The 25,624-nt window shown below is 41.6% G+C and overlaps 1 protein-coding gene across 1 annotated transcript in view; it reads left to right on the top strand.

Moving 5' to 3' along the window:
- The window catches only part of CACNA1C (calcium voltage-gated channel subunit alpha1 C), a 486,917-nt gene that overhangs the window by 383,259 nt on the left and 78,034 nt on the right, over positions 1 to 25,624 (top strand). The window contains exons 14-22 of the mRNA XM_056339744.1: positions 5,552 to 5,759; positions 6,559 to 6,679; positions 8,612 to 8,726; positions 9,806 to 9,926; positions 10,052 to 10,121; positions 16,369 to 16,501; positions 18,249 to 18,378; positions 22,075 to 22,134; positions 22,271 to 22,330. Of these exons, the coding sequence (XP_056195719.1) occupies positions 5,552 to 5,759; positions 6,559 to 6,679; positions 8,612 to 8,726; positions 9,806 to 9,926; positions 10,052 to 10,121; positions 16,369 to 16,501; positions 18,249 to 18,378; positions 22,075 to 22,134; positions 22,271 to 22,330 (1,018 nt within the window). The remainder of the gene's footprint in view (positions 1 to 5,551; positions 5,760 to 6,558; positions 6,680 to 8,611; positions 8,727 to 9,805; positions 9,927 to 10,051; positions 10,122 to 16,368; positions 16,502 to 18,248; positions 18,379 to 22,074; positions 22,135 to 22,270; positions 22,331 to 25,624) is intronic.

The raw sequence follows: 25,624 nt of genomic DNA on the forward strand, positions 1-25,624 counted from the left end.
GTAGATTCAACAGTGGCCTGTATGGCAGAGTGTCAACACCAGCTGCTACAGGCAAAGGACGTTGCCACTCTTCTTCTTCAAAGGAGTCCAGCATGAAGCAGCAGCTTTACAAAGAAACCAGCCTTTTCCACATTCCAGTCTCCCCTCTTTTTCCTTTTCCTTCTTTCTCCTCTCCCTCTGCGTAAAGGCACAGTAGTGTCTATTAGAAAGTCACTGCTTCTTGCAGTCAGGTACTTCCAAAACACCAGCCTGGTGGCAGGGGATGTTCAGCTTGTGGGGAGGTTGTAGGAGAGATCAGATCCCAACTTACTCATTTGGGAGTTTTTGAAACAAATCTATCCAAGTGCTCACACGAAGCAGCACAGGGCCTGCCTTTTCCCATGTGGGTACCAGTCAGCACCTTATAGAAAGCTTGACTGAGATGATGGAAGAGTGCATTTTCTGCAAGTTCAGCTATGAAAATGTCCCTAGAATCACTATGAACTCCCCCAAAGGAAATTTATGACAAATTTGAGATAAAAAACACAGCGCATGACAAAAACAAGACCAAAACTGGAAGACAGTCAAGATGGCAGAGCTGAGAGGCATTAAAAACCAGCAGACTTGGACTTACACATCGTACAAGATTTACCCTTAAAGCTTCTGAGCCTCAGCTCTCTGGCAGGGTGGATAATTTTCAGGGTCAGATGTCAGAGACAGAAAATCAGTTTACACTCTCAGAGAGGGAGGCCAAAGCAAGCCTACAACTATTAAAAAAGAAAAAAATGGTGGTCTGTTTAGACTTGTGATCATAGAAAAGGGAAAATGTTCCAGCTACAAGAGTTTCCAGCAGGAGAGGCATCTTTGCCCTTTCAGAAATAGTGGGGATCTCTGGTCTGGTGACTGTTTTTCCTGGACTTTTGGGTCTGAAAGCTGTCATCACTGAGTCCCAGGCCTGGTTTCTGAGGAAACCAGTAGCTGTTTGAGGCATTGGGTAATCAGATACACCCAGGGCAACATACCAATAGTTATAAACGCGTAAGTTTCAGCATAGCATCCTGGAGAGGTCATTGTTTTTACAAGACGTTTCTCCACTCCTACACAAAATATATAATCTAGCTAAGAGAATTCTCTAATAGAAAGGCAAATGCTGAGAGGATATCATTAATGCTTTAGGAAGCTTGAGCTATTGGAGTACTCAAATATTCCTAAAGCTTCTGGCAGACACGGAATGTTCAAACCAACCAGCAGCAGGACTAGGTATATTTACTTTCATTCTGCAGCAGAAGTAAAATACAATTTTGCATGGATGCAAATGTTACCTGGACTACATCTCCTGAAATTTGTAGATGGGTCTATGTATAAAGCACAGAGCTGAGGAATAACTCATAATGAATAATGTATTCATCTGATTTTGCCTTCTTTCCTGTTCCTAAAATATTGGCAAGTAGGTGGCAGTAGTCTTAGATTTATCTGTTTTTTAATTACTCATAATTTTCTTCATGATTTTTCCCCTCTGTGGGTGAAGTTCGCCCTCATAGGGAAGGCCCTAGCACAAGACTCCAAAGCACTGGTTTAGGCCCACTCATGTCTTACTGCAGGAGAGAATTAAAGCAAAACTTTTACCTCTGGTGTTCTCCAGTAAAATACAAATTTTTCCACTATTCACTGAGTTCTAAGTACAATGATGATTTATTGACAGCATTATCTATACTAGTGGAATACACCACCTGAGTGCAATGATAATACAGAAAAGGTACAGTCCTAGAAAGCTAGGAAGGGTAGGAGGGATGACAGTGGTGTCCTCGTGGTTTCAGCTGGGATAGAGTTAATTTTCTTCTTAGTGAATGGCACAGTGCTGTGGCTTATGTCAAATACATATATTCATGAAGAATACATGGGGGGACACAGTGGAGATGGAAATAGTGATAACCAAGGGCATTAAAAAGACACAAAGGAGGAAAATTACTCTGGTGAGATTATATCAGTAGGTAGCCTAATCTTTATATATTTGTATGGATTTTCCACAGTGAACACCAAGCACAAACAAAATCTGGGTGCATCAAGATGATACACTTTTAGGAAAAACACAAATACAGCCCCCTGATATAATAGAAACAAATAAAAGACACCATCAGATTAACAATGCATCATTTTAGAAACCACATTTACAATTTCAAGAGCAAATGTTTCTTCCAAAATTATGCTCTTCAGAATCATTTAGTCTTGTATATGAGACAAGCAGAAAATATAATCTGTTTGGTTTATTCTCTCTAATTTTTACAGGGCTGTGCAGAAACTCTCCCTTTGCTATGAGAAGACAAATTACTTTCTCTTTATAAATAGTCCTTTACTGCTTTATAAATCCCTGTATTTAGTCCTTTATACTTAAAAAATAAATCAATTTATTGGCAACAGCATACTGAAAGTTGATATTTTATGCCTAATCTCGCCACTAGATATGTCACTGTTCATAGGGAGGAAAGACAGGGCACCTTTTTTTTTTTTTTTTGTACCTGCTTTCAAAGTGGTTTTATATTGGATGAACAGTGTGGGAACTTTCCTACAATGAGACTGCCAGCTGTTGCTACTGTTTTAAACTCTGCATCTGTGATTGCCAGTGTCATAAAGACATAGTGGAAGGCAATGGAGAGGAGAGGGAAGAGAATAAAAGAACACATTAAGTTCTAATCTAGTTCTGCAATTGATTTTTTTGTGAGATGTTGAATGAACCATTTAACTTCTCTGCATCATTCCTCCATTTTGAAACAGGGATCATAATCATGTCGTACTCACTGGGGTTTTGCAGTGCCTCATTCACTGGCATCCTTAAGGGTCTGAGATCTGCAAGTGGGAGATGTTAAAAAGTACATTCATTTCCCTATAAGTCTGAGGCAGCAGCAGCACTTACTCTTGTACCTCCCATTATATGCTGCTGCCTGGTTCAAAACCTCTGATTCCATGCAGCAGTGCCATGAGATTTATTGTAATTATTTTTATTTTGTAGTATATTAACCAAGGAGGATGAAGTAGCAAGAAACTTCTTTGAGCTTCATTCCTGACTTAAAAGCCTTATGTTTCATGGAGTAACCCCAGATCTCACTTTGAGGGGGTGTTCGTGTTAGTTCTGTAACCACCTAATGTGACAGATGGTAACCTTAGGTCAGGCTTCTAGGACACTAAGATAAGACAATTGTTATTTTCACATCCTAGTCAAGTGAAGCTTTCCTTATCCTCTCCATTTTCCTTTTTCTCTTTTTTTTTCCCCTCTGATTGGTTTGTTTACTTTTCTAATGGTGCTGTATTTCTAGCTAGCCCTCAGTGCAAAGATAAAACAGCACTAATCTTATCACGAGGTCATCTCAGTTAATAGCTGTGAGTTTGATAGTTACATAAGAATCTGAATCTCAGGTATTGAGCCTTTTGTAAGAAATGCAGAGCTGATAGAACTCTGTGCTCTGAGATAGCAAGGCATTTAAGCTTAAAGTGAGTCACTGAGACTATTCAGATGTGTAACAGCTTTACTGTATGCCTTTTAAGGGTACTGCTAGAAAGACCTAGAAAATGTGTGTCCTGGCTGACACTGGAGGACTTGGTGAGATATTCTGGACCCCATCAACTTCTGATTTAAGGATGCTAAAGTCAGTCAAGTTTCATCAGAGATTAATTTTTCCCTTTTCCTATGTCACTTTCCCTTCCTTGCAAAGTGTGAAAGTATGTGAGCTGTAAGCATAAATGCAAATACAGTGAGCTGTTACATTGCACATTCAGTGCAGATATTTGGTGGCACTGAGCCCACAGCTTCCATGCCCTTACCTTTGCTCTGTAGTGTTCCATTGCTCATGTCCTTAATTGCAGTTAAACTTTAAAGCATTCTGGTTTTCTCTGAAGTGCTGAAGCTGGGCTGGAGGGAAAACATCACAGTTCTCTTTGAAGCTCAGTCCTTGGAGATGAACTACTTGCTGAACTTCAGAGGACATGGCAGTGTCCCTCTGCAGATCAGATCGCTAACCTTCACAAAGTGATTGGGCTGCTCAAACATGCCTGTCTTCCATGGGACAAGAAAAGTCTTCTTTTTACACTGACATGTTAAAAATACTAATTTGACTGGGATTTTAAGAACCTTTGTCTCTAACGTCTACACTACTTTCAGAAAAAAATTGTATGTTGAAGGATCAGGCTTCCTTAGAGGAGCGAGAGCACTAGACATGTCTGCCATCCTTCTCAAGTGGAACTTTTGTCTGAGGAAAATATGGCTAGAAATTCAGAGTCCTCTAAGGAAAGAAAGGTTCAGTGTTCAGGGCTTTGGGAGAAGGGAGCAGAGGACATTGGCCATAGTGGAGTCTCAAAGCATGGTGGTAGACCACAAGAGATGGTACTAGAAGGAAGTCTTGGAGATCACAGGCAAACATTACTGGCTTGCAGACCTGTGAAAGCTGTTGAAGCTTGCTAGTAATGTGCATTCAAAATGAGGTGACTGGAAGATGACAGCTAATACTTCAGCCCAGTCTGAAAGCTCTGTCAGACTCAAAACTGCATAAAAGAGAAATGGTCGTGATCAGCTAAGCAGTAGACTAGGAGTGGTTGAGCAGGTGCAAGACCAAAGTGGAAGATGCTTCATGGGTGATGTGGATTCTTTAGCAATTTTTTCTGAAGTCTTTCTCCGACACATGACTGCTTTGCAGGCTGGCAAAGAATGCAAGCAAACTGACACACTGCAGCAGAGCATGCTGCTGGCATCTCTTTGAATCCTAAAGAGGAAACACAAGAGCAAGAAGGTCCTTTCTCTACATCGTATATCAGTCTGATCTGGGCACAAGCCTGAATATGCTGGGAGAACAGGTCTTAGGTGTCCTTTCTCTTGGATGGATCCCTTCCAAAATGTTCTGCAGCCTGCTCGAGGAAGTATAGTGGGTTTGATACCCAAAAAAGCAGTGATGGTGTGCTCTTCCAAGAGCAAAGGAAACTCTGACCTTCATGGATGTAGCTCTGGAGTCTCTTTTAAGGTCCGTGTAAAAGGACCTTTAATATCTTTCTCATTCCTCTCAATCCCAGAAAGCTTAGCAACCTCTATCTGTGAGTGAGCCCAAGCACACACTCACACACACCAGATTTTGGACAAGTTTGTATTTGCATCCAAACTGTTTCCCCATCTGCTCTTGTTAGTTATTACAGGCCATTCTCTGGAGTGAGATATTCTGGCTGCCATAACATCTGTGAGTGTTGTAATGAGGTTGGTTAGAATGTAACTCACTGAAGCAGCAAGAACTAATCACTGTATATTGATAGATTTGCAGAGCCTTAGATGGAGAGTGCTGCAATAATCTTCTGGGTGTGTGTATGGGGTGGGAGGTGGAGAGAATTGTGTATGTACACGTGTGGTAGTAAAATTACTCATTAGCTGCAGTAGGTCTCATTATCTTAGGGAAGCACATCAATGATTCAGTGTTTAACAGGGTGGTTGGAAGTGCCTGCTTATACACAGAAGGCAGCCTGAACTGATATCCTGTACAGTCCATGAGCACCTGTCTTGGATTGAAGGAATTTTAACTGCTTCTATTTTCTTTCCCAGATACTGGAACTCCCTCAGTAACCTTGTGGCTTCACTCCTGAATTCAGTCCGCTCCATTGCCTCCCTGTTGCTGCTTCTCTTCCTCTTCATTATCATCTTCTCTCTCCTGGGGATGCAGCTCTTTGGGGGCAAGTTTAATTTTGATGAGATGCAGACCAGGAGGAGTACATTCGACAACTTCCCTCAGTCACTCCTCACTGTGTTTCAGGTAAGGGCAAAAGTGGTCCCAGCGGGGCCAACACATTGTGTTCACATGGTGAGACAGAGAACAGGTCCTGCACCCTTCCCCTGCAACCTGACAGTCGCTGAGACTGGACATCAGGCTAAGAGCTCCAGGAGCAAGGTGCCATGCTGTGCTGCCAGCACAGGGGTAATTCCTCCCAAAGTGGGGAACCAGAGCCAAAGCCCGTGTGTAGCAAGGCCACCAGGACTTAGCAGGGTCTAGCAAGGGAATGGCCATTGCCATGTCCTAGGGCAGCGCCTGCATGACAAAGCCCAACTCTGCAGCTGTCCTCCCCTGTCCCACAGTACTGGGGAACAAATATCTGCAGTTTTGAGAGTAATCAACCAAGAGCGTCAGGATGATGATTTTACATGCAAGGTGAAGGGAAGTGGCAGAGAGGGCTGGGCTAAGGGCTGTCTTCAGTGCTATAGGTTGTGCAGCCTGTCTGAAACAACAGGCACATGGCAGGGAGATGCCTGGGAGAGGTGGGGAGACTTGAACAGGGTTGTCTGGGAGAGCCATTTGGCTGCAGGCATCATCTTCAAGGGGACATCTGGGATTTTTTTTACACTTTGAGAACAGTCTCTCTTTGCATTTTCCTTGTTCTTTTTTTGGTTGGTTTTTTTTGTTTGTTTGTTTTCTAGATGGACACAGCCAGAGTCTCCAATCATCCTGGGGGAGGGGGGTTTCTTTAGGATCAAAGATATCTTTATGTTTATGGGGTTTTCAAATTCTTTGTGTGGTCTAACGCTGTATCCCTTATTGGTGGGAATATGTCATTTAGATCCTGACTGGGGAGGACTGGAATTCGGTGATGTATGATGGGATCATGGCTTATGGCGGCCCCTCTTTTCCAGGAATGTTGGTCTGTATTTACTTCATCATCCTCTTCATCTGTGGAAACTGTATCCTTTGATGCTACCCTTTTCTTCAAGTGGGGCTGAATCTAAAGCCACCCTTTACTACTTTATATCAGAAAATAATGAATTTCATACCTTACATTTTTACCTTTTCCCTAGGTTTGAATTTTGACTTTGCACTGCCAAAAGTTAAACAAGTTTGTTTAATTTTAGCTAGTGCTAAGGCATATAAACAGTTGTAAGAGCCAGCTATGTGCCAGTTCTGCATGCTAGCTTTTATTTAGTATCTTTACATGTTTAGTGTTTTTATTTTTCATTCCTCTTAATTCTCTCATAGGTTTTTCTTTCCTATCTTCTCCAGAAACTAATCTCTGTGTGTACCTACTGTACTTAGTGCCTATTTTTGCTTTAATTGCCTTTTCAGTAATATATTCCATGCGCTTTCATCTAATCCTTATGTGGAATAAAAATATGTATAATCTACAATATGGTATATACAAATGCTGTAATAGAGGTAACATATGTTTGACATAATTGATTTATGTGAGATCATATATTAATTCATGTATAAACTAACAGGAACCGTGTTCCATTTCAGTTACCGCAATCTGTGTGTTCTTCGAACAGAAAATCGTGTGGTCTGTCATATTCCAGCCTGTGCTGGTATTAAGTAACTTCAGTTCTCTCTGGCTTCAAGGTGAAGTGAGGGCACTGTACATATCCCAGGAGGTCCAAAGCACACTGCACGATTAGTCTATGAGTGTCTTTTCACAGTATTTGAATATAACATAGAGCTTTTGTTCTATTCCATATCTCAGTTTGCTCCAAATTTGTTCATGTTTAGTTTCTGCTTCTTTAGTGGCCCTCCTGTGTCAGAGGTGACATTTTGTTTTATAAAGGTTCTTCTATAAAGCCACATTGTAGTCTCAGCCTGGATCTTCTGGCCTTTCCTCGTAATTCAGATCTCTCAAACCCTGTTATTTGACATTTCAGTTGACCTGCATGCCTTCACTTCAAAGTGAGACGGTGCAATTCCACTTATCTGAAGGTCAAGGTAGGCAGTCTGCCTGACAGCTTAAAAAAGCTACAATTTGGACCTCCTTGTGAACTACAGAGGAAAATGTGAGCCAGCTCTACGTGCTGGCTGACTTCGGAGCCATTAGACCTTGGAGCCCAGGGAGTGGGGTGGCTGTATTTCCAGACTAAGCCTTGAACTGGGGTTTACTTAAAAGTTATCATGGTGTAATAAACCCACTCTCAAGAAATTTATAAAAGAAGCTGATGTTCAGATTTGTAACACGAGATCCAGCAAGACAAGAAAAGAATTGTAATTCCTTGCCCTTTGGCTACCTGGGCATGACTGGCCATGCACGGACTCTCTGCTAGGAGATGGCAGAGTTGTCAGCTCAACTCTTCAATGCCCAGACTAAACAAATTTCTTTCTGGTTGCCTCAGAAATGCTAATGAGAGTGCTATACTTGCTGTCCATAAAATCCACACATGTCTGTGGGAATACCTGTCATGAGGTTGTTCAACTCAAGTACATAGGCCAAAACTGGAAATCCCTGGTGCCTTATGGTATGAGGCTCTTGAATATGAGTGTTTAATAAAAGTGCCTGAAGCTGTCAAAGATGCAAAACTTTCAGCACTCCCTTTATCTTCAGGGGGATTTGTTGCACAAAGTGAGACTCTTTTGGGAAATCGGAAACTAAAATCTAAGTCTGGACTTCGGTGTCTTTTATCAGTCATTCTGTTGTGAAATTCTGGTAATGGTACACAGTATGTTAGCCATTTAGATCGAAGGTGTAGGTTTGTGCATGCTGGATATACACATCCTGAACATCTGTGTGAGATGGAAGTTTGGAAAATCCAAGAGATCTGATGACAGGTTGCTAAAAATTTTCAATTAAGAAACCTTTGGTATAATGTTGTTGTGCAGTTTTCAAAGCCTGTTTTCTTTAAGTAGCACACAAACAGATATCTTACTGAATGTATTTTTGGCCATTGCTGTGGACAACCTTGCTGATGCTGAGAGTTTAACATCTGCACAGAAAGAGGAAGAAGAAGAAAAAGAAAGGAAGAAGCTAGCTAGGTAAATCCATTTGCATACACCTATCTCAACTCATATGCAGGCATTCCTGTGAGTGTAATTACATGCATTATGCACATACATATGTGCAAGTATGTGTGTATATGTAATATATGTTTATAACTTCTCTGTGGGTGTGTATAGATTATATATGTGATTAATGTAATTATATATAGAATTATGTATGTATATATTTTTATGTAAAACAATTCAAACTAAAGGACAGAAGGTGTCATGAGCTGGGAGTGCCCACAGCTGCAATGCCATGAGCAGGGAAAAGGAGATCTGAATGACAGATCAGCTTTCAGGGCATCAGCAGAGGATGAGTGTGGAATGCTGTCAATGTTACAATCCCATTTGAACCTCCCTGTTACCTTCTGGTTGCTTTGGACCTCAAGGCGTGTTTTCAGACTGTTGTTCCCTCGACAAGATTCAGCAGCTTCCTTCTCTTTTGATGCCACATGCTGTTCTCTTGCCAGTTTTTTTAGTGTTTCTGCAGACTCTTGGGAGGCACAAGCTGGATGTAGAGCTTCTTTGTCATTCCCAGCTGCCAACAGCAGAGAAGCCTCTTCTTACTGGTTATTTCTGTTCGCTGTCTTCAACGCTACTTGAAGGGGATCTCTTGTGCAGATCTTTCTGCTTCGTGCTGCATGCTAGTCAGCAGGTTTCCATGGCCCTGGGAGTGCAGTGAGGGGCAAAACTTTGTAGGCAACCTAGTGAAAGTCCACAAGATATGAGTTGAAATGGTTCATGCCTTTGTCATTGGGTGAGCAAAGAGATCTCTACTGACAGACCTAAACACATACTTCCCCCACATGCACATGCACCTACCCACCCACAAACACAAACACATGCCATTGAGAAAGATATAAAATAACAGGGTGCTATATAAAATTAGAACAGAGTCTGTGGTTTTGCCTGCAGATGAGGACACGGTGGAGCCACTGGTATGTAAGCTGGACTCTGAATGGAGGTGCCAGCCCATTGTTCTCACGGTGTGTGCTGTGCTACATGAAGTTAATGAAAAGGAAACAACTTTTCACCTTTGTAACTCTTCACTTTTTATCTTGTAAAATTGTTAGGACTGCTAGTCCAGAAAAGAAACAGGAGATAGAAAAAGCAGCTGTGGAGGAGGAGACAAAAGAGGAGAAAATTGAGCTGAAATCGATCACTGCTGATGGAGAATCCTCACCTGCTACCAAGGTAAGGTCTGCTGCCAGCCAGCACTCTCTGTGCAGTGATGGCATGAACAGCCTGAGTGTCTGAGGGAATGAAGAATGTCTGCCTTTTCTGATAAAGGCTTTGTTGCTCCTTCTTTATTTTGTCAGATCAACATGGATGATTATCAACCCAATGAAAATGACGAAAAGAGCCCATATCCCACATCAGAAGTGCCAGGTATATATCTTCTTCCCCTTATCCCTGATTCGACAAAGAGAAGCTCCAGTTACTAATGTACATAAAGCCAAACTGTGGCAGCAGGTATACTGAACATGTAATGCTTTCGTGATGGAACAGTATGATGTGCTTGTCTGTGTTTGCACAGGTATGGACTTAGTTCTTTGCAGTCCCTGTACCAATTAGTCTGATTTGATTTGATTCTCTTTAAAGCATTACAGAGAACCAAATCAAATCATATACAAATCTCTGTATATGAAAATATACATATGACCTTGTTTTCAGTCTGTTTTTTCAGTACTCAGTGATCAGAGGAGACTCAGAACAGATAGTCATGAAGGGTAAAGTGCTGAATGCCTTTTTGCACTTTTTTCTAATCAAAAAAGGTAGTGAAACTTATTAACATAATTATAAAGGCATAAGATCTCAGCCTAGAATCGGAAAAAGAAAGCTAGAGCATTACTTAGGCTAGTTTTCAAGTCAGTTGGACCTAATTAACTTCATCCTCAGATACTTAAAAGATTGGTTGAAGAACTTTGAGCAGTTTTTCCTCAAGAGATCCTGAATGGGGAGGGGGATTGGAGCAGAATTACAAGCTAGTCAGTTCAACTACCATTCTTGGAAAAGTGCTGGAACAAATGATTAAACAAACTATATGACTGCAAGATAAGGAGATGACTAGCAGCCAGCATAGATTTGCCAAGAACAAATCACGTCAAACCACCCTTATTTTCTTCTAAAAGGATCTGACTAGACTTGTAGACAGGAGAAAAGAAGTAGATGTCATATTCTTTAGCTTTTCTAAGGCTTCTGACTGTCTCTTATAGCATTCTCATAAGCTGGCTAGAAAACCATGGTCTAAATGATTGGGAAAGTTGGTCAGACCCTTTGTGTGGAAAGTAGTGATGGCCCAAGTGAGGTTCTACAACCCAAGAGCCTGCTCTGAGTTCAGTTCAGTTCATTGCTAGTGACCTGAATGATGGAAGAGGAAATATGTGTATTACATTTGCAGATACATGAAGCTAGGAAGGACAAGAAGCATGCTCGAGGGCAGCATTAGAATTCAAAGGGCTCTTGAGGAACTGGATAAATCGTCTAAATAAAATGGAAAGTCATAGGCTCTGCATATAGGCAGGAATAAATAAAGGATCTGAGGTGACAGCTAGTTAGGTAACAGTCTCTTAGAAGAGAATCTGAATCTTGTGTTCACAAGCTCAACAGGTGCCAACAACATTTTGCTGTCCTTCAAATGGCAAGCAAGTAGTGAGATTTATAAACAGTGAAAACATGACCCTTTAGTCCAGTTATGGGTTTCTTCTAACTGGCCAGTGAAAGCTAACCAGAGCAAAGCAATTGGTTTATTCTGTTCACTATTAATAAGATCTCAGCTGGGATATTATATCTCATTTTGGATGCTCTGCATAGAAGTCAGGCTGAATTGGAAAGAGTGCAGAAGAGCATGGTGAAAGCAACAAAAGCAACGCTAGCAGGAAGCAAGAACTAAGATGGAAAGAACTGCGGTCATTTGAGCTAGGAGAGGCAGGAGAAATGCATAAAAGCCTGTTACAGGTAGGAGGGGAATTATCTTCATTAGGAAGAAGTAACAGATTTAAGATTCACACCAGGGGAGAATTTTCTAATAGTGAGGCTAGAAAAGATTGTGAAGATGGTTGTGGAAGCCCAGCATCACTGAATATTGGCTGTAATAGGTAATAAACTACATTCTCTTCTACTCCATGATTCCTAATAAATAGATGTCTGATAATAGGTTGATGTGATAGGGTGAAAACAGACACAATAGTTAATTTTAAATAGATGGACAAGGGTTTCAGACAAGCAAAAAGGAAAACTGTTGATCGCATTTGATTTTCAGTACAAAAAATCCCCACATTTGCTATACTTACATTCATCCATATTTATAGCCCATTTATCAGGAATAGAGTGTGCAGTACTGTTTTAACATTGCCTGGGGCAGGTCACTCTGGCTTTAATCTTCCCAGTGCCTTTACAGGCCCAGGCACTTACTGGACACACATCCCCAGTTTCTGAAGGGTTTATGGGAGCCTTTAGTCAGAAGCACAAATTAAAACAGCTTGATAGAGTTCTGTTTTGCAACTGGCTTGAATTTGAAGACCATTATATTTTTTTCCAAGTGACAATACAGTCACCTGTAGATCAAATTTAAGCCTACTGGTAACAGAATTGTGTTTTAGTTACCTTCTGTGAACAGTTTAGAAAGTCCAGCATGTGAACTGTATGACAAAAACTACATCTACAGTTTGTGTCATGGACATTTTATCTGCAGCTATGCATAGGATTAGAGTGTGGAAAATTAAGTAAAAACACTTTTAACTCCTGCCTTGGAGTGCTAAGCCGTGGCTTGGAATTCTTGAACTGAACCTAAAATTTGAATGGATGGTCAGGTTTTCTCCCATCTCCTATTAGAAATGCAAAGGGAGAGCATCTTGGTTATTTGCCATTGTATGATGCCTTTTCTAAACCAGCCTGTTCCCTGAATTGTTTATTAATTCTTTGTGAAGTTGATCTTTAACAGCTCACAAAATCACCTGACCACTTTCAGGGTTCATGGAAGTGAACCGTATGACTCAAACACAGTGAAGTTTTGTAAATCCCTTGTTAGATCAGCTTTACCATAGTCATCTATTCCATTCTGCTGTATAAAGCTCAGGAACACCAAGGTCCTCTCAGAGCTGATGTGGCATGTCACATCGCCTTGTATAGTCAGTATTGGGGAACAAGGCTCCAAAGCTTTCCCTGGCATTAGCAAGCAAGAATTTCCCAGTCCCCACATGCACCCCTGTCCAGTTCCCTTGAGGCCATCTGACCAGTCTGGAATCCTGCTGATTGCTGACTGGTCCAGCTGTAGTACAGGAGATGCTGTGCAGACATATAGAGGGCATCTCAGAACACACCTTTTCTTGCCCACTTGCATGTGGATCCATTTCAGTTGTGCTTTGAGTGAAGCATCCTATTGCTTCTTAGATGCAGTCAGCTGGTTCTACCTATTTTCTGTTTATGGTTTACTTTGTTAGTGCCTGTGACCTTTCCATGGGTGTGTACCATTCCATCCTCTGAAAACATCCTTCATCTTAACCCAGTGTTCAGAAACAATTGGAGGTTGTCATTTGTTTTCCCTTTATTCTTTCAAGCTACCTTTCCCAGTCTCCTATTTTGTTTCCACTGCCTCGACCAGTTTTCTCAATAACCTCTTCCAACGCTGTTCACTATACAGTGTTGCTCTTAGCCCCCAGAATACTCTGTGTACTTGCAGCTCATCAGATCACCTATCCACTTTGTTGGAAGGAGAGACTAGTTCTTCCAGAGATTTGTGTACACTAGAAGCATTATTAGGATGATATGTTTATTATAAGAAGACAGGGAGCTAGTCTTGCAGTCTAGTACAGAAACAGACAAAGAATTCAGAATGTCAGATGAAGGTAAAAGCTTGGAATGATTCATGGGAGCTTGAATCAAAGCAATGTTCTTACACAAGAGTTCTGGTCTTTGTACAGTAAAAAAAAAAAAAAACAACATCCTCATCATTGAATTTTTCACTGATGTTGCACTGTAGCCTGTGTGTGCTTATGGCTTCACAGCTAAAGGACATCACCAATCTAATCAAGCATAACTCAAGGTGACAGTCCCAGATTTGAATTTCCTTGAACTTTAGGAGACTTCAAACCTAGATCTAAACTTGGCAACTCTGAGTCATGTTTCTTTATGATTTCGTGGCAAGCTTGACTAGAAAGGTCACTTTTAAAACACAAATATACCTTAGGTGTAGAAAACAGTCAAAGAACAAGTGTTGGATTGCTGCCTATGTGCTGCCCAGCCCATCTGTGACCACCATGTTGACCTTTGCTTCTACAAATGCTGGCAACTGCCCAATATACTGGTTCTATATGTAAGTAGATAGCTTAGGTAGTGACCTTTGCTGAGGCTGTTATCATTTTATACTTTGCATATCTGGGCCTCAGTGTTTGCTTTCTTCTATGCCCTGGACCCTACTTTAAATGAAAAATATTTAGAACATTATTCCTTATTTATGTCTGCGGAACTGAACATGCTTTCCAGTCTGAAGGTATGTGGGTGCCAGAATCATCAATATATTTCTTGCTATATGGCAGACACAAGAAAAAGAGGAGAGAAACAATTGGCTTTCACAGGGCTGATCCTTCTGCTAAGAGTCCATTTTCCTGAAGCATTGTTCCATACCCATTTAAAAGTGTTTTTTTTAAGCATTCCTCTGAATAAAAGAAAGAGAATGATCTCATAATTAAGGCACAGAACAGGGCCTCAGAATACTAGTCTTTTTAAGTCACAGTCTCAAATATCCCATGTGATCATGGGTATTGGTGTTTCGGACTGTTAAAGAAGAAAAAGTATTTGCTTACCTCGCTTATTGTCAGCACACTCTGAAACCTCTAGATAAAAGGTGCAAGTGCAAAGTATTGTAATATTATACAAATATTGCCATTACCATTAACACCAATTTTACAAGTACTATGCACAAAAGTACTTCCGAAAGAACGTTTCTTTAATAAAGCCTGTAGAAGTATTATAAAATATATTGCAACATGAAATTGAGCTGTTAAAAAATAGACTGGCTTTAAAAGTACAAACTTTATGTACCAGCTCAAACATTTATGCAAAAATCTATCAAGTGAACTCTTGCTACTGGAAGTGTAAAGAGAGAATCCTATTTGCTTGTAATAATGGCATGCACTGGAAAGGCCACTTTTCTCCTGTCTCTGATTAGGATCTGTGCTGATTCATCTATTCTTTCTGATGTGTCCATTACCAGATCAAGTACAGTACCTGACCCTAAAGGAACAGGCTTTTCCTGGAACTTATGTCACTCTATGGACTCAAGATAAACCTTTTAACTAGAGTTTCTTCCTTTGCATGGGCTGAAAGATGAATCTGTTACATCTAACCTGTCAGGCTCCTTCTTAAAATATTTTTTCCTGTCTTGCTGATTAAGTGAGAGGATTGAGATCTTTAAAATAGCAAAATCCTATCATGTAATGTACAAAACAGCATCCGACTTCAGCAGGTAGAAGAAATCCTAAAAGGTGGAAGTTTCTCTTTCACATACCACTTATCCTCCATCTGCATTTTTTACCTTGAGGAGGGCGCTCACAGATCTGCACAGTGCCTGGAGATCTGCTCCATAGGCATCAGGTTCAAGAGCTCAGCCTTGTTGCCACCTTTTCAATCTTTCCCCCACTGAATTATGAAAAGGATAATTTTAAGAATTTCTGATTGGTATAAGTCAAAGTGGCCATGCTCCATGTTTGCTTCAGGATATACAGGCACTCATCCAGACACAATCCCAGATGTGGCAGTGGCTCCATGGAGAGCCTTACAAAGAGGACAAAACCAGATCTTGATAAACTGGAGGAACAGTCTGGAGAAAATAAGATGCAATTCAATTAGAATGAGGTCAAAGTGCCACTCTTGGGAAAACTCAGCAGCACAAATGCAAAGGGGGGAGTGACAGACTAGGCAGCTGTTCTGTGGTAAATAATCTATGCTTTGTGCAAATCAGAAACTGATGGCAAATTAATGCCAGAGTGTAATACAAACAAATGCCCATGAAGGACGTTTAAACAGGAAGGTAGTACTTAAAGATGTAAGAAGTAATCCAGCTGTCCTCTGCACCAGGAAAACATCAACTGCAGGTTAATCCTGCAAATAATCTGGAGGAAAGTAGCAAGAATGGTCAGAGACCTAGGGAACACAGCACCTCAGGAAGGACTCTTGGTTTTTTGCTCTAGGAACCAGAAATCCTTGCAGAGGTGTAATAACGATCCTCAATATATAAAAACCTTCTGCAAGAGGAAGGGAATTCTCTATTTTCTGTGTCCATGGAAAATAAGAAAATAGACAATGGATTTAGACCATAGCAAGAAAGATTCAAGTCAGTCATTAGAAGAAGCCTTTTTTCAGAAGGGGCAGTGAAGCATATAAGGAGACTGTTGTGATGATATGGTGGGTTTACAAGCACTAATGGTTTTACAGAGAGATTAGATCAATGTCTGCCAGGGTGAGCACTGGGCGGTGGGTGCTGCCTGGGAGAAAGCAAGCGGACAAGGAAATTCAAGCTTTTGTCATCCTATTTCAATGATTCTTAGTTTTTAGCTCTAGTTATGACAGAGAAAAATGCTCCAGCACTCCAGAATAGATTGTATTTTGCATTAAAAGATTAAAACGCTTCTTGCAGCAGAGGAAGATGAGGAAGAACCCGAGATGCCCGTCGGCCCTCGGCCTCGCCCGATGTCTGAGCTGCACCTCAAGGAAAAGGCTGTGCCTATGCCTGATGCCAGTGCTTTTTTCATCTTCAGTCCTAACAACAGGTATTTAAGAGACTGCTTAGCTGGAACAAGGAGGCGGAAAGCAGGTACCCTTTTCAAGCTGGGCCCTAAAGATTATGTGGTACAGAGCTCCCTTCCAGCACTTTATACCAGCAACCTCTGACCGGTCTCTTCTCCAAACACCCCGGCATGAAATTCTTATGAAAGCACAATTGCAGGGAACTCCCAACAATATTCAGTGGGAGTTCATAGAACCTGCAAGGCTGATTAAAGGCACAAATCATGAAAGCTTCAGAAATAAGGGACTTGGAGGCAAGTCAGTAATTGGAATCCCCCAACATACTCAGGTCCAAATTGCAAGCAAGCCATCATGCAATCAGCCAAGCGTGATGTAGGAGCTTCCTGTTCTAGTGGCTGCTCAAAATCCACTCCCAGTAGGGACTTGATGTGTCTCTGCTCGTTCTCTACACATCAAAAACAAGTATAGAAGGAAGGGAAGGAGAAAGAGGAGAGTCCATAGCTCTGTGGGGAGGCTGATGGGAGTAATTCTTCTCTCATATTCTTCCCTTGGGCTCCTGCAATGTATCTTCACATTGCCCCGTTTGCCTTTCCCACACAGATGTGTGAGACCAGTACTGCGAGTGAAGGGCTGAGCTATGACACAGGGGATTTAATCTTTCCAGGGGTGCAGAAATGAGATCACTGCCCAGTGTTCTGTGCAGTACCATGTATCCCAACGTTTTCCTTGGGGACTTGGCCCCAAAACATGGCCCCAAAGTAAGGCAGGGCTGTAAAAGCACAGCTGAATTCAGAGCCAGTCTTTCCACAGCAGGGCTTGTGCCACCCCTCCTTGGGTATGTGCAACAGGGAGGGACTGATGGTGATTGGGACTCATGGACTCTAATGCCAGCTTTGCCACCCACCCGCTGTCACTTGTTGAAGAAGTAAATTAACCTCTGCAATCATCTGTAAAATTGCTATAATAGGGGCTTGGAGGCTTAACATCCAAAAGCAGAGCTAAATAGATTAATGAAGTGCCTCTGGAATTATGCATAGGACTGTTACGAGGTTTAACTCCTCGTATCCTGATAACATATTGAATGTGCTGTAAAGTTCTCCAGTAAGCATGCTGCTGTTTAATGGGAGACTGCTGCTTCTTTACCTGCTGGTTTCCCACTAAAAGCACCAAGCACTTTTTATACTGGGCTGAAGTTTAGCAGACAGCCTGCATGGCAGGATGTCCTTCCAGAAGCCCTTTGCACATGCCAGCCTGCCCTATATCGGTTTGGCCAGGTCTGTGCCCTGTTAGCAAGGTAGATCCCCCATAGCTCCTGCTCAGTGACACTCCAGCCCCAGCTCAGAAAGATACTGGCCACCCCAAAGCCCATTTCTGCTGCTTTCCCCCTAAGTGAATGGGGAATGGTTCTGTGAATGAAAGCAAGGGATATAATTTTAGGTTGGCAGGTTTCAGACCACATCTGAATGACAAAAGGCTCTGTCAGGAGGGAGTGACTGTTCTCCATTCAAATGCACCAAGTGTGAGTCCTGCAGGCAGCGGATCACTCCATGTGCATCACTGCATGACCTGTATGACTTGGAGAGCCACGGCTGCCCAGCACCCAGCACAGCTTCCTGGGCCCATCGTCCTCCCTGCTGCTGGGGCAGAGGGAAGGTGCTCTGCAGAACAATCCTCCAGGGCCAGTCCTGCTGGCAAAAGAGGAGGGGGGAATGTTTCCCAGGTCTTGCTGTTCTCTGATAGATAAAGTTGTGCCTCTCCTCTCTCTTGCAGGTTTCGTGTCCACTGCCATCGAATCGTTAACGATAACATTTTCACCAACCTGATCCTATTTTTCATCTTGCTCAGCAGCATCTCCCTGGCAGCTGAGGACCCCGTCCGACACCTCTCCTTTAGGAACCAAGTATGCTTCCCATCCTCCTTCCCTTGCTGTGTGGTAAACCTGTGGTACAAGCAGATCATGAGTTGAAGCCAGGAAAGGCAGAGAAGACTGCATCAGAGGCTTTGGGAGTGACTCTTTCCTGATCTGTGCTTTTTGTAGGCTGTGTGTGAAATCATTGGGTTTTGCAGGGAACATGAGTCAGTGCAGAATTTGGCCTCTTGTTCATTTCAGAAGTGTGTGTAATGGAAGGAAAGACAGGAGGCTGAAGACAAGTTATTGTTCCCTGGGATTAAGGCATTAGAAATGGGCTGGACAAACATTGATTGGTATGCAGATAATTCTAATTTAGGGGATTTGCAGGTTCCCTTTGGAACATTTGCTCTTCTGCCACATGCTTTCTTTTGAACTAAAAAGCCCAGAGCCTGATTTTCACTTTGTTCACACTGGTGTAAATCAGGAGTGACATTCTTCAGTTTGATGCAATCACTCTGGAGGAAATTGGTGTCATCAAGGTTAGAATCACACTATTTGAATGCAAGCTGCAAACCTATCATTAAATTTGAGATAATCCTCAGAAAATATGCTGTGTTCCTCTCCTTACCAGCCTGGGGGAAGGAGAAGAAGGCATTCAGCATGAATATACATTCTCACCTTCTTTTCTGACCATTCTTATTAGCCTTTTGAAACATTCAGTGCTCCCTTAACTTTGCCAGTGGTTGTTTCCATTAATCTGGGGTCATTGCAGGAACCAGAAGTGTCAGCTGTCACATGTGAGACTTCTGATTTCTGCTGTCTGCAGTGGCATTTTGGTTCCTTTATGCTGGAAAAGCTTGCTAGGCTTAAAGAGTGGGACAATTTTTTTGTTGTTGTTGTTTAATAAAACCTTAATTTAATGCTCAGTGTTCTATCTCCCTGAAATATCCTGGCCTGAGCATGCATTTAAACACATATGTGCATGCAGAGAAGGTGTTAGTGGAGGTTTATTCCTGATCTTATCTCAGAACTACTTTGCATTTTGTCCTGAAGGAGGGTGCTAAATAATGCAGTCAAACCTGTGCCACCAATGACCCACTTGTGCACAGCTGAGTGTGCCCACCATGTAGAGATAAACGTATGTCAATATGTATTAGTGCTGCAGCATGATGTCAGCTGGCATATGGGCTCCTGACATGCCACAGAAGCTGCTGCAGAATCTGCAGCAGAGGGGTTTAAATGAGAAAAAAAGTAGTCAAAGCTGGTTATCCTGAAAGAGCTGAAAGTTTGGGGCAAAGTGTTGTCTTGTGTATTTGTAGCTACTGATGTTGCATGAAAATCTGTGTTTAGTTTTTGCAGATGTAGATGTTTAAAATAGATCACACAAGGGGACACTGACAAGATGTTTTAGTTGCAGATGGGATCTGCCTTTACACTTTTGATGGTAGAACAGTAAAATTGTGTCCTGCCCTGTTGCCCACACAGAGGTCTGGGAGAAAAAGAAAGCAAGCAAGCTGAAAGTGAACTGCCTCTACCTTCCCTTTGGGACAACATAATCAGGCATTAACCTGTGCACAAGGACTTCTGCAGACTAGTTGCTGCTGTTGACACAAACTGTCCCAGAGCAGGAAGGCAGGAACAGAGAGCCCAGCAAGAGCTAGCAAAGAGGCTTGGACACTGCTTCTGTTCCAGGGCAGGCTAGTAGCTGCATCTTTCTTGTGTCACACATGGCTCAGGCAGCAAGTTTTTGGAAGTGCCTCCCCAATCTGATCAAACAGCCTTTAAAGCCCAAGCAAGTCCTAAGACCTTGCATGCTCACAATATTCTCCTGTTTGTACCCTGGCAAGGTGCTCATTCATTTTAATATATTCTAGAGTAAATTCATATTTAGATAATAATTAATATGCCTGCTGACAAACAGCCTGCACAGGTGGAGCAGTGATCATTTTCATTAAGCATGATTTCATCTGTAAGGGACATCTTTACTAGCTGCAGCTTTGGGGCTAGTTTCACCAGTATGCTCTAGCTGCTTTGCAGTGCTCTAGTGTTATAAAGCAGCTGCAGGTACAGCTTAATCATCCACTTTAATCAAGTTTATGGCTGCTTTATGTTGGTGAAGTCATGCAGAGCAGCCTGAGAGTACCCATGAATCTGGCCCATTGACTGTAAAATTATTCCATTGATATAATAACCAAATGTCAAGACCTACAAGGCAGCAATGCAAGGGGACATTTCCAGTTATAACATGTCTAAATTAATACAGGATGCAATTGAGATCTGGCCATCCTTAAAATGGCCTATTTTTATTGTCTAAGTTGCAAAAATCTACAAGGCCCAAGACAGCCTTGAAGAAGTGAGAACAAATCGGGGTCAAAAATTGAGCAGTGACCTGAAGAACTTTAAGTTACATGGTAGCAGTGATACGGCCCCCCCACGTGACATTCAGTGTCTGCAAACTAGTTCAGATTCAGATTGTGCTTAAATAGTGCAATCTAAAGTAACCTTGTAGTTTGCAGTAGCTACCCCACTGCCCACGGCATACCAAGCTGTAGGGATCTAGCCATCTGCAAATCTGAGTTGTGGTGTGGGCACTGAGATACAGTAAACAGCTGTGGGATGAGAGGGCAGCTTACTGCTGTATGTTTATTGGTGTTTTAGCAGTAAAGGTTTAAATTTCACAAATTATTAGTTTTCTACAGCTTCAATATATTGGCCTTCTGGTTTAGAACTTTGTTATGGTGAAACAAAAGTAATTCAAGGGCACAATACTTTTGATTTTGACCCTTTGTAGTGTAGATAAGACTAAAATGTCTTGGAATATTGGAATACATTGGAAACAGAGTTTTATTCTGGTCCCATTAGTCAATGAGAAAGTTCCTATTTGCTTTTGTGGGATGTCATTCGATCAGCAGGAGAAGACATTTCTGTCCTTGATGCTGTTAACTTTGAAAATCACTTTACACTTCCAGACTTTCTGTTGCCTTCTGTGACACTCTAGGGCTACTTTTTGTGGTCTGCTATGCATGCCACCAATATCCCCATCACCAGGTCTTAAGTTCATGGGAATGATGAGTGTTTCAGCTTGCCTGTTATCCAGGATGCCAATGGAAAGATGCAAAATCTAAGTTAGGCGCCTTTAGCACACAACCAAATTATGGTTGCAATACAAGACCTGGGATTCTGTTCAATTGGCAGAGCCTTTGTTATTCATCCTAATCCAGGGCAAATCAGGACAGAGAAAAAAAAATAGCCAGAGCATGAATTTGCAGTTTGCTTTTCTTCCTTTGCAAGAGGCACAAGAACAAGCCTGAATGGAAGTTAATAAGAAGGAATCTTATGTTTTCCACTGAGAGACCAGGCATCCTTGTATTCTCACTTTGGAAGTCTGTTTGGGAAAACCCTTGAATCATCTGTTCTTTATCAGATATATAGATATATAGATATATATTTAAAAAAAAAAAAAAAAGGAAGAAAGAAAATAATACTGCAACCAAAAAGTTATTTTGCCTCTAGAGCCCTCGTGGGATTGTAACTTGGAAAAGCTATCATGTAATGTGCTTCTTGTCCTCTGTGCCAGGACCTTCACTGTGTTCAACAGGACGTTGTTACAAAACCATGTCCTCTATAGTCTTCCTTGTTCCCTTGTTAAAAGGCATATGTATTTGATTTTGAACTTTGATTTCCCATTCAAGTGATCAGTCACTGATCTACCCTCCCCAATCCTATTCCCTTTTGTTTTTACAGATTCTCTTTTATTTTGATATAGTTTTTACTGTCATTTTCACCATTGAAATTGCTCTGAAGGTAAAGTGCCCATCTTCTCTACCATTACTTGTTCACAACCTTACTAGTTTTCTGCCACTATCTGTTGCTAACACACACGCCTGTTTGTTCCTGGGTCACGCTCAGTACCACTAACCCAATTGTGCTTATTTTTCAGATCCTAGGCAATGCAGACTATGTCTTCACTAGTATCTTTACATTAGAAATTATTCTTAAGGTAACCAATCTGAGCAATACACTTGTTTTCTTCTTTCTTCTTTCTTTCTTTTCTTTCTTTCTCTCTTTCCCTCTTTCATTCTCTCCTTCTTTCTTTCTTCCTTTCTCTCACTCTCTTTTTTTTAACCCCATTATTATCTCTACACAAAGGTTTGTTTATCTTTTGATTTTAACAGTTTTATAGTTGCTTAAAAAGTCTTTTGTGAAATTTTGATTTTCCAACTTGTAATTCAGGCCCTGTATCAAAACAGTGCTTTTTAGGGGAATCACAATGGAAGGATGATCCTGTTGGGAAAAGTAAAATGGGACTAAGAAAAAGTCCATCACTCCATAAATTTCTCCCTCTACCCTGGCCAGTCTTTCCAAAACAGGTTTTGTTTGCTGTGCAAGGAAACCTGAGCACATAAACCTCTTCTTACACATGCTACAACCCAAACAGAAGGTCTCTGTTCTGCACAAGTCATGAGGCCGGGCCAGAAGGCAGCTGATGACTTCTGTGAGGTTACAGGGTGCACAGTCAAGTAAGAGACAGGGAGCACAGTGCCAAAGCTCACTTTTTAGGTGTGGAGAGGTAACCAAGAGTACGAATCACTGAAACACCAAGGGCTGTAGCTGTGAATGAAAACTGCTGCATCGCCTGTTTGAAACTTGGCTTCCCATTTCCCAGGAACATGCTCTATACCAAGGGAAATGTGCAGGAGAATGGTTTAGCTTGAAAGAAAGTAAAAATAGGCTGCCTTGTTCTTAACTCTAATTTTCCCAAATTGGTAGGCTAATAATTTAAATAACAGTAATTGAGCAAAGTGCTGGCTTTCTAAATGCTAGGTTCACTTGGCAGCTTGTTTTTTTTTCTCAGCAAGCTAGTTCTAAGTGCTGGCAGGCAGTACCTTAGAGTTGCTCAAATCTTGCAGCTCAAGACCCTAATAACAGTATCCATACTAAAGGCTGGCAAGCAGGGTGGCCTCTGCATATTTTTGTAGAGGAATGTGCTTTTTGATATAACTTAAAACTCACCAGAGCTGTCATGTTCTCCAAAGAGATGTACATATTCTTGTGTGCAGTGTGCATCTGTTTACACAATAGATCTGAACATGCACATACCAAATGGCTGACCAAAAAGGCCTGTCACAAAAGGAAAACATCTCAACAGCAACATTTAAAAACAAAACCATGGTTCAAGGCACCTGTCTGAACATACAATTACTAATTCTGCTCCCACTGAAGCAAATGGTAACACTCCTAATGACTTCAGTGGAAGCAGAACTTAACCCAGCCTGTTGGTGTGTTGCTCTGTTTTCATCAGGGGAGTGTACCGCATAGTAACTGAGCCTTCCCAATGTCCTCCTGTTAACTTCCGTGGATTTATTTCGACACTCCTGGATATTCTCTGGGTTAAAGTGGGAGAGGAGTGCAAAAACTACAGATGTTTAAGAAATTCTTCGCTTCTTATCCTGTCAGTTCCTGCATCACAAGTTGCTTAGTTTCTCAGTGTGTGTTTCTCTGCTGCCTTGCATTAAGCACAATGTTTTGCACAACAGCAAGGTTAGTTTAAATGGTAAGAAACAGAAGAATAAATAGCCATAGGATGTTCAAGGCTGTAGAGAAACAAGCTTCATCTGCCCTCATGTTGCTGATGACACCTGCAAGCCTCACACTGCCGTGGTGGAGCCTGGTGAATGTTACCAAGGTGACCACCAGATTTTTTTTAATTGGCATCCTAAAAGCTTGTTTAATGCCCTAGATGGGAGGCAGACATAGATTATACACTCTTTGAGAGTCTCTTTTGAGATAACAAAATCTCTCAACAGGCTTGAGAGAACTATAGTTTATATAGAACTTAAACTCAACAGACCTTCCCCTCCTGATTTCAATGGTGTCTCCTTTCTTTCAAGATTGCCATACAAAATCTAACCAGTAAAGGGCATCTTTACCACCTTTGTTATGGCAAAAAACCCTCCCTGCTTCCCCAACTGAATGTGTCTATAAGTATAAATTCTAAGCCAAGACCAGAGTTTATACTTCCTCCCCTTCTAAGTTCTGTCTGATGGATTGATAGTCAGTTCCCTGATGTCATGGATGTTTGGTGAAAAAAATAATCTGATATACCATGTGCTCTTCCGCCCTCCTCTGAATAAAGTTGTCACATGTAGGTATGACTGGAAATCACTAGCAGATATGCCATCCTGAGCTATTAGTGGGAGCCACAAAACTCCAGTTTGAACTTCTAGTTCACACTTCTCAGCTGGGAGGCTGGCTAGAGCTCATCATTGAGGAACAGTCTCATGGTGTCCTTCACATTACTTTAGACATCTAACTTAGATGAGATTCAGAGGACCAGATTTAGAAGCCTGTGTTCCTAACCCAGGTAATGGAGGGAAATAGCAGTTGTGGGGATGGGCTTTCTTCAAAGCAGCTACATTAGATTGCTCGCCAGGTCTAAGGTAGGTGGTACAGATTCCCCCATCACCTCCTCTTCCTTAGCCATGCCAGACTCATTTAGTCATATTCTGTAACTGAGCTCAGTTTAAATTTCAGATTCTGAGCTCAGAAGTGTTCAGGTCTGACAATTGTGTTTGAGACCCATTCCTGATTACACTGTCACTTAACCCAATTCTGGAGCTGTGACATCCTCCTCAAAGCTAGCAGGTATTCAGTACCCCTCCATACCCAGATGAGGCAGAAAGTCTCTTGTAAAATATGTAAAGTTTCTCCTTTCCTCTGCTGGGTGATGTTCATAATGGTTACCTCCATGAAGAAACCACTCTGTCTTGAGATAATCCTACCCTGGGCTTTCTAAGGAAAACCAAGGGTAAAATGCAACTGCATCTAGAATAAAAATAGAGGAAGATGGGTAGGGATAGGAAAAGGGATACAGGATTGAGCTGAGCAGAACAGGCAAATTTAAAAGAGAAGGAATTTCTCCTGTTGCTTCGGTTCAGCTCTGAAGAACCAGATCCCTGAGGGATCCTGTTTTTTTATTCACGGGCAGAAAAGAACTCAATTGTCTGCTCCAGCTGGTCTAAGCATTGAAAAACATTACTTATTTAATTTTATATTTTTTATTTCATTTAGCTAAAGAGACTTTTAATAATCAAAGCTACATACTCACAAGTGTCCTCTGCCACTGAAGAAAAAGGGAAAAGCATACAATTGTAAAGAGTAGTTTCTGTGAACAGTTGTTCTGCTGCTTTGCTGATTCTAAATGTTATGTACTCAAAGTGCATATTTTCCTCACTGAACCTAGTATTGGCTTTCCCTAGTTAGGTCTTTCATAGCTATCTTACTGTCTTCTTCA

Source organism: Falco biarmicus, chromosome 5 (genome assembly GCF_023638135.1).
Source record: "Falco biarmicus isolate bFalBia1 chromosome 5, bFalBia1.pri, whole genome shotgun sequence".
Lineage (NCBI taxonomy): Eukaryota > Metazoa > Chordata > Aves > Falconiformes > Falconidae > Falco > Falco biarmicus.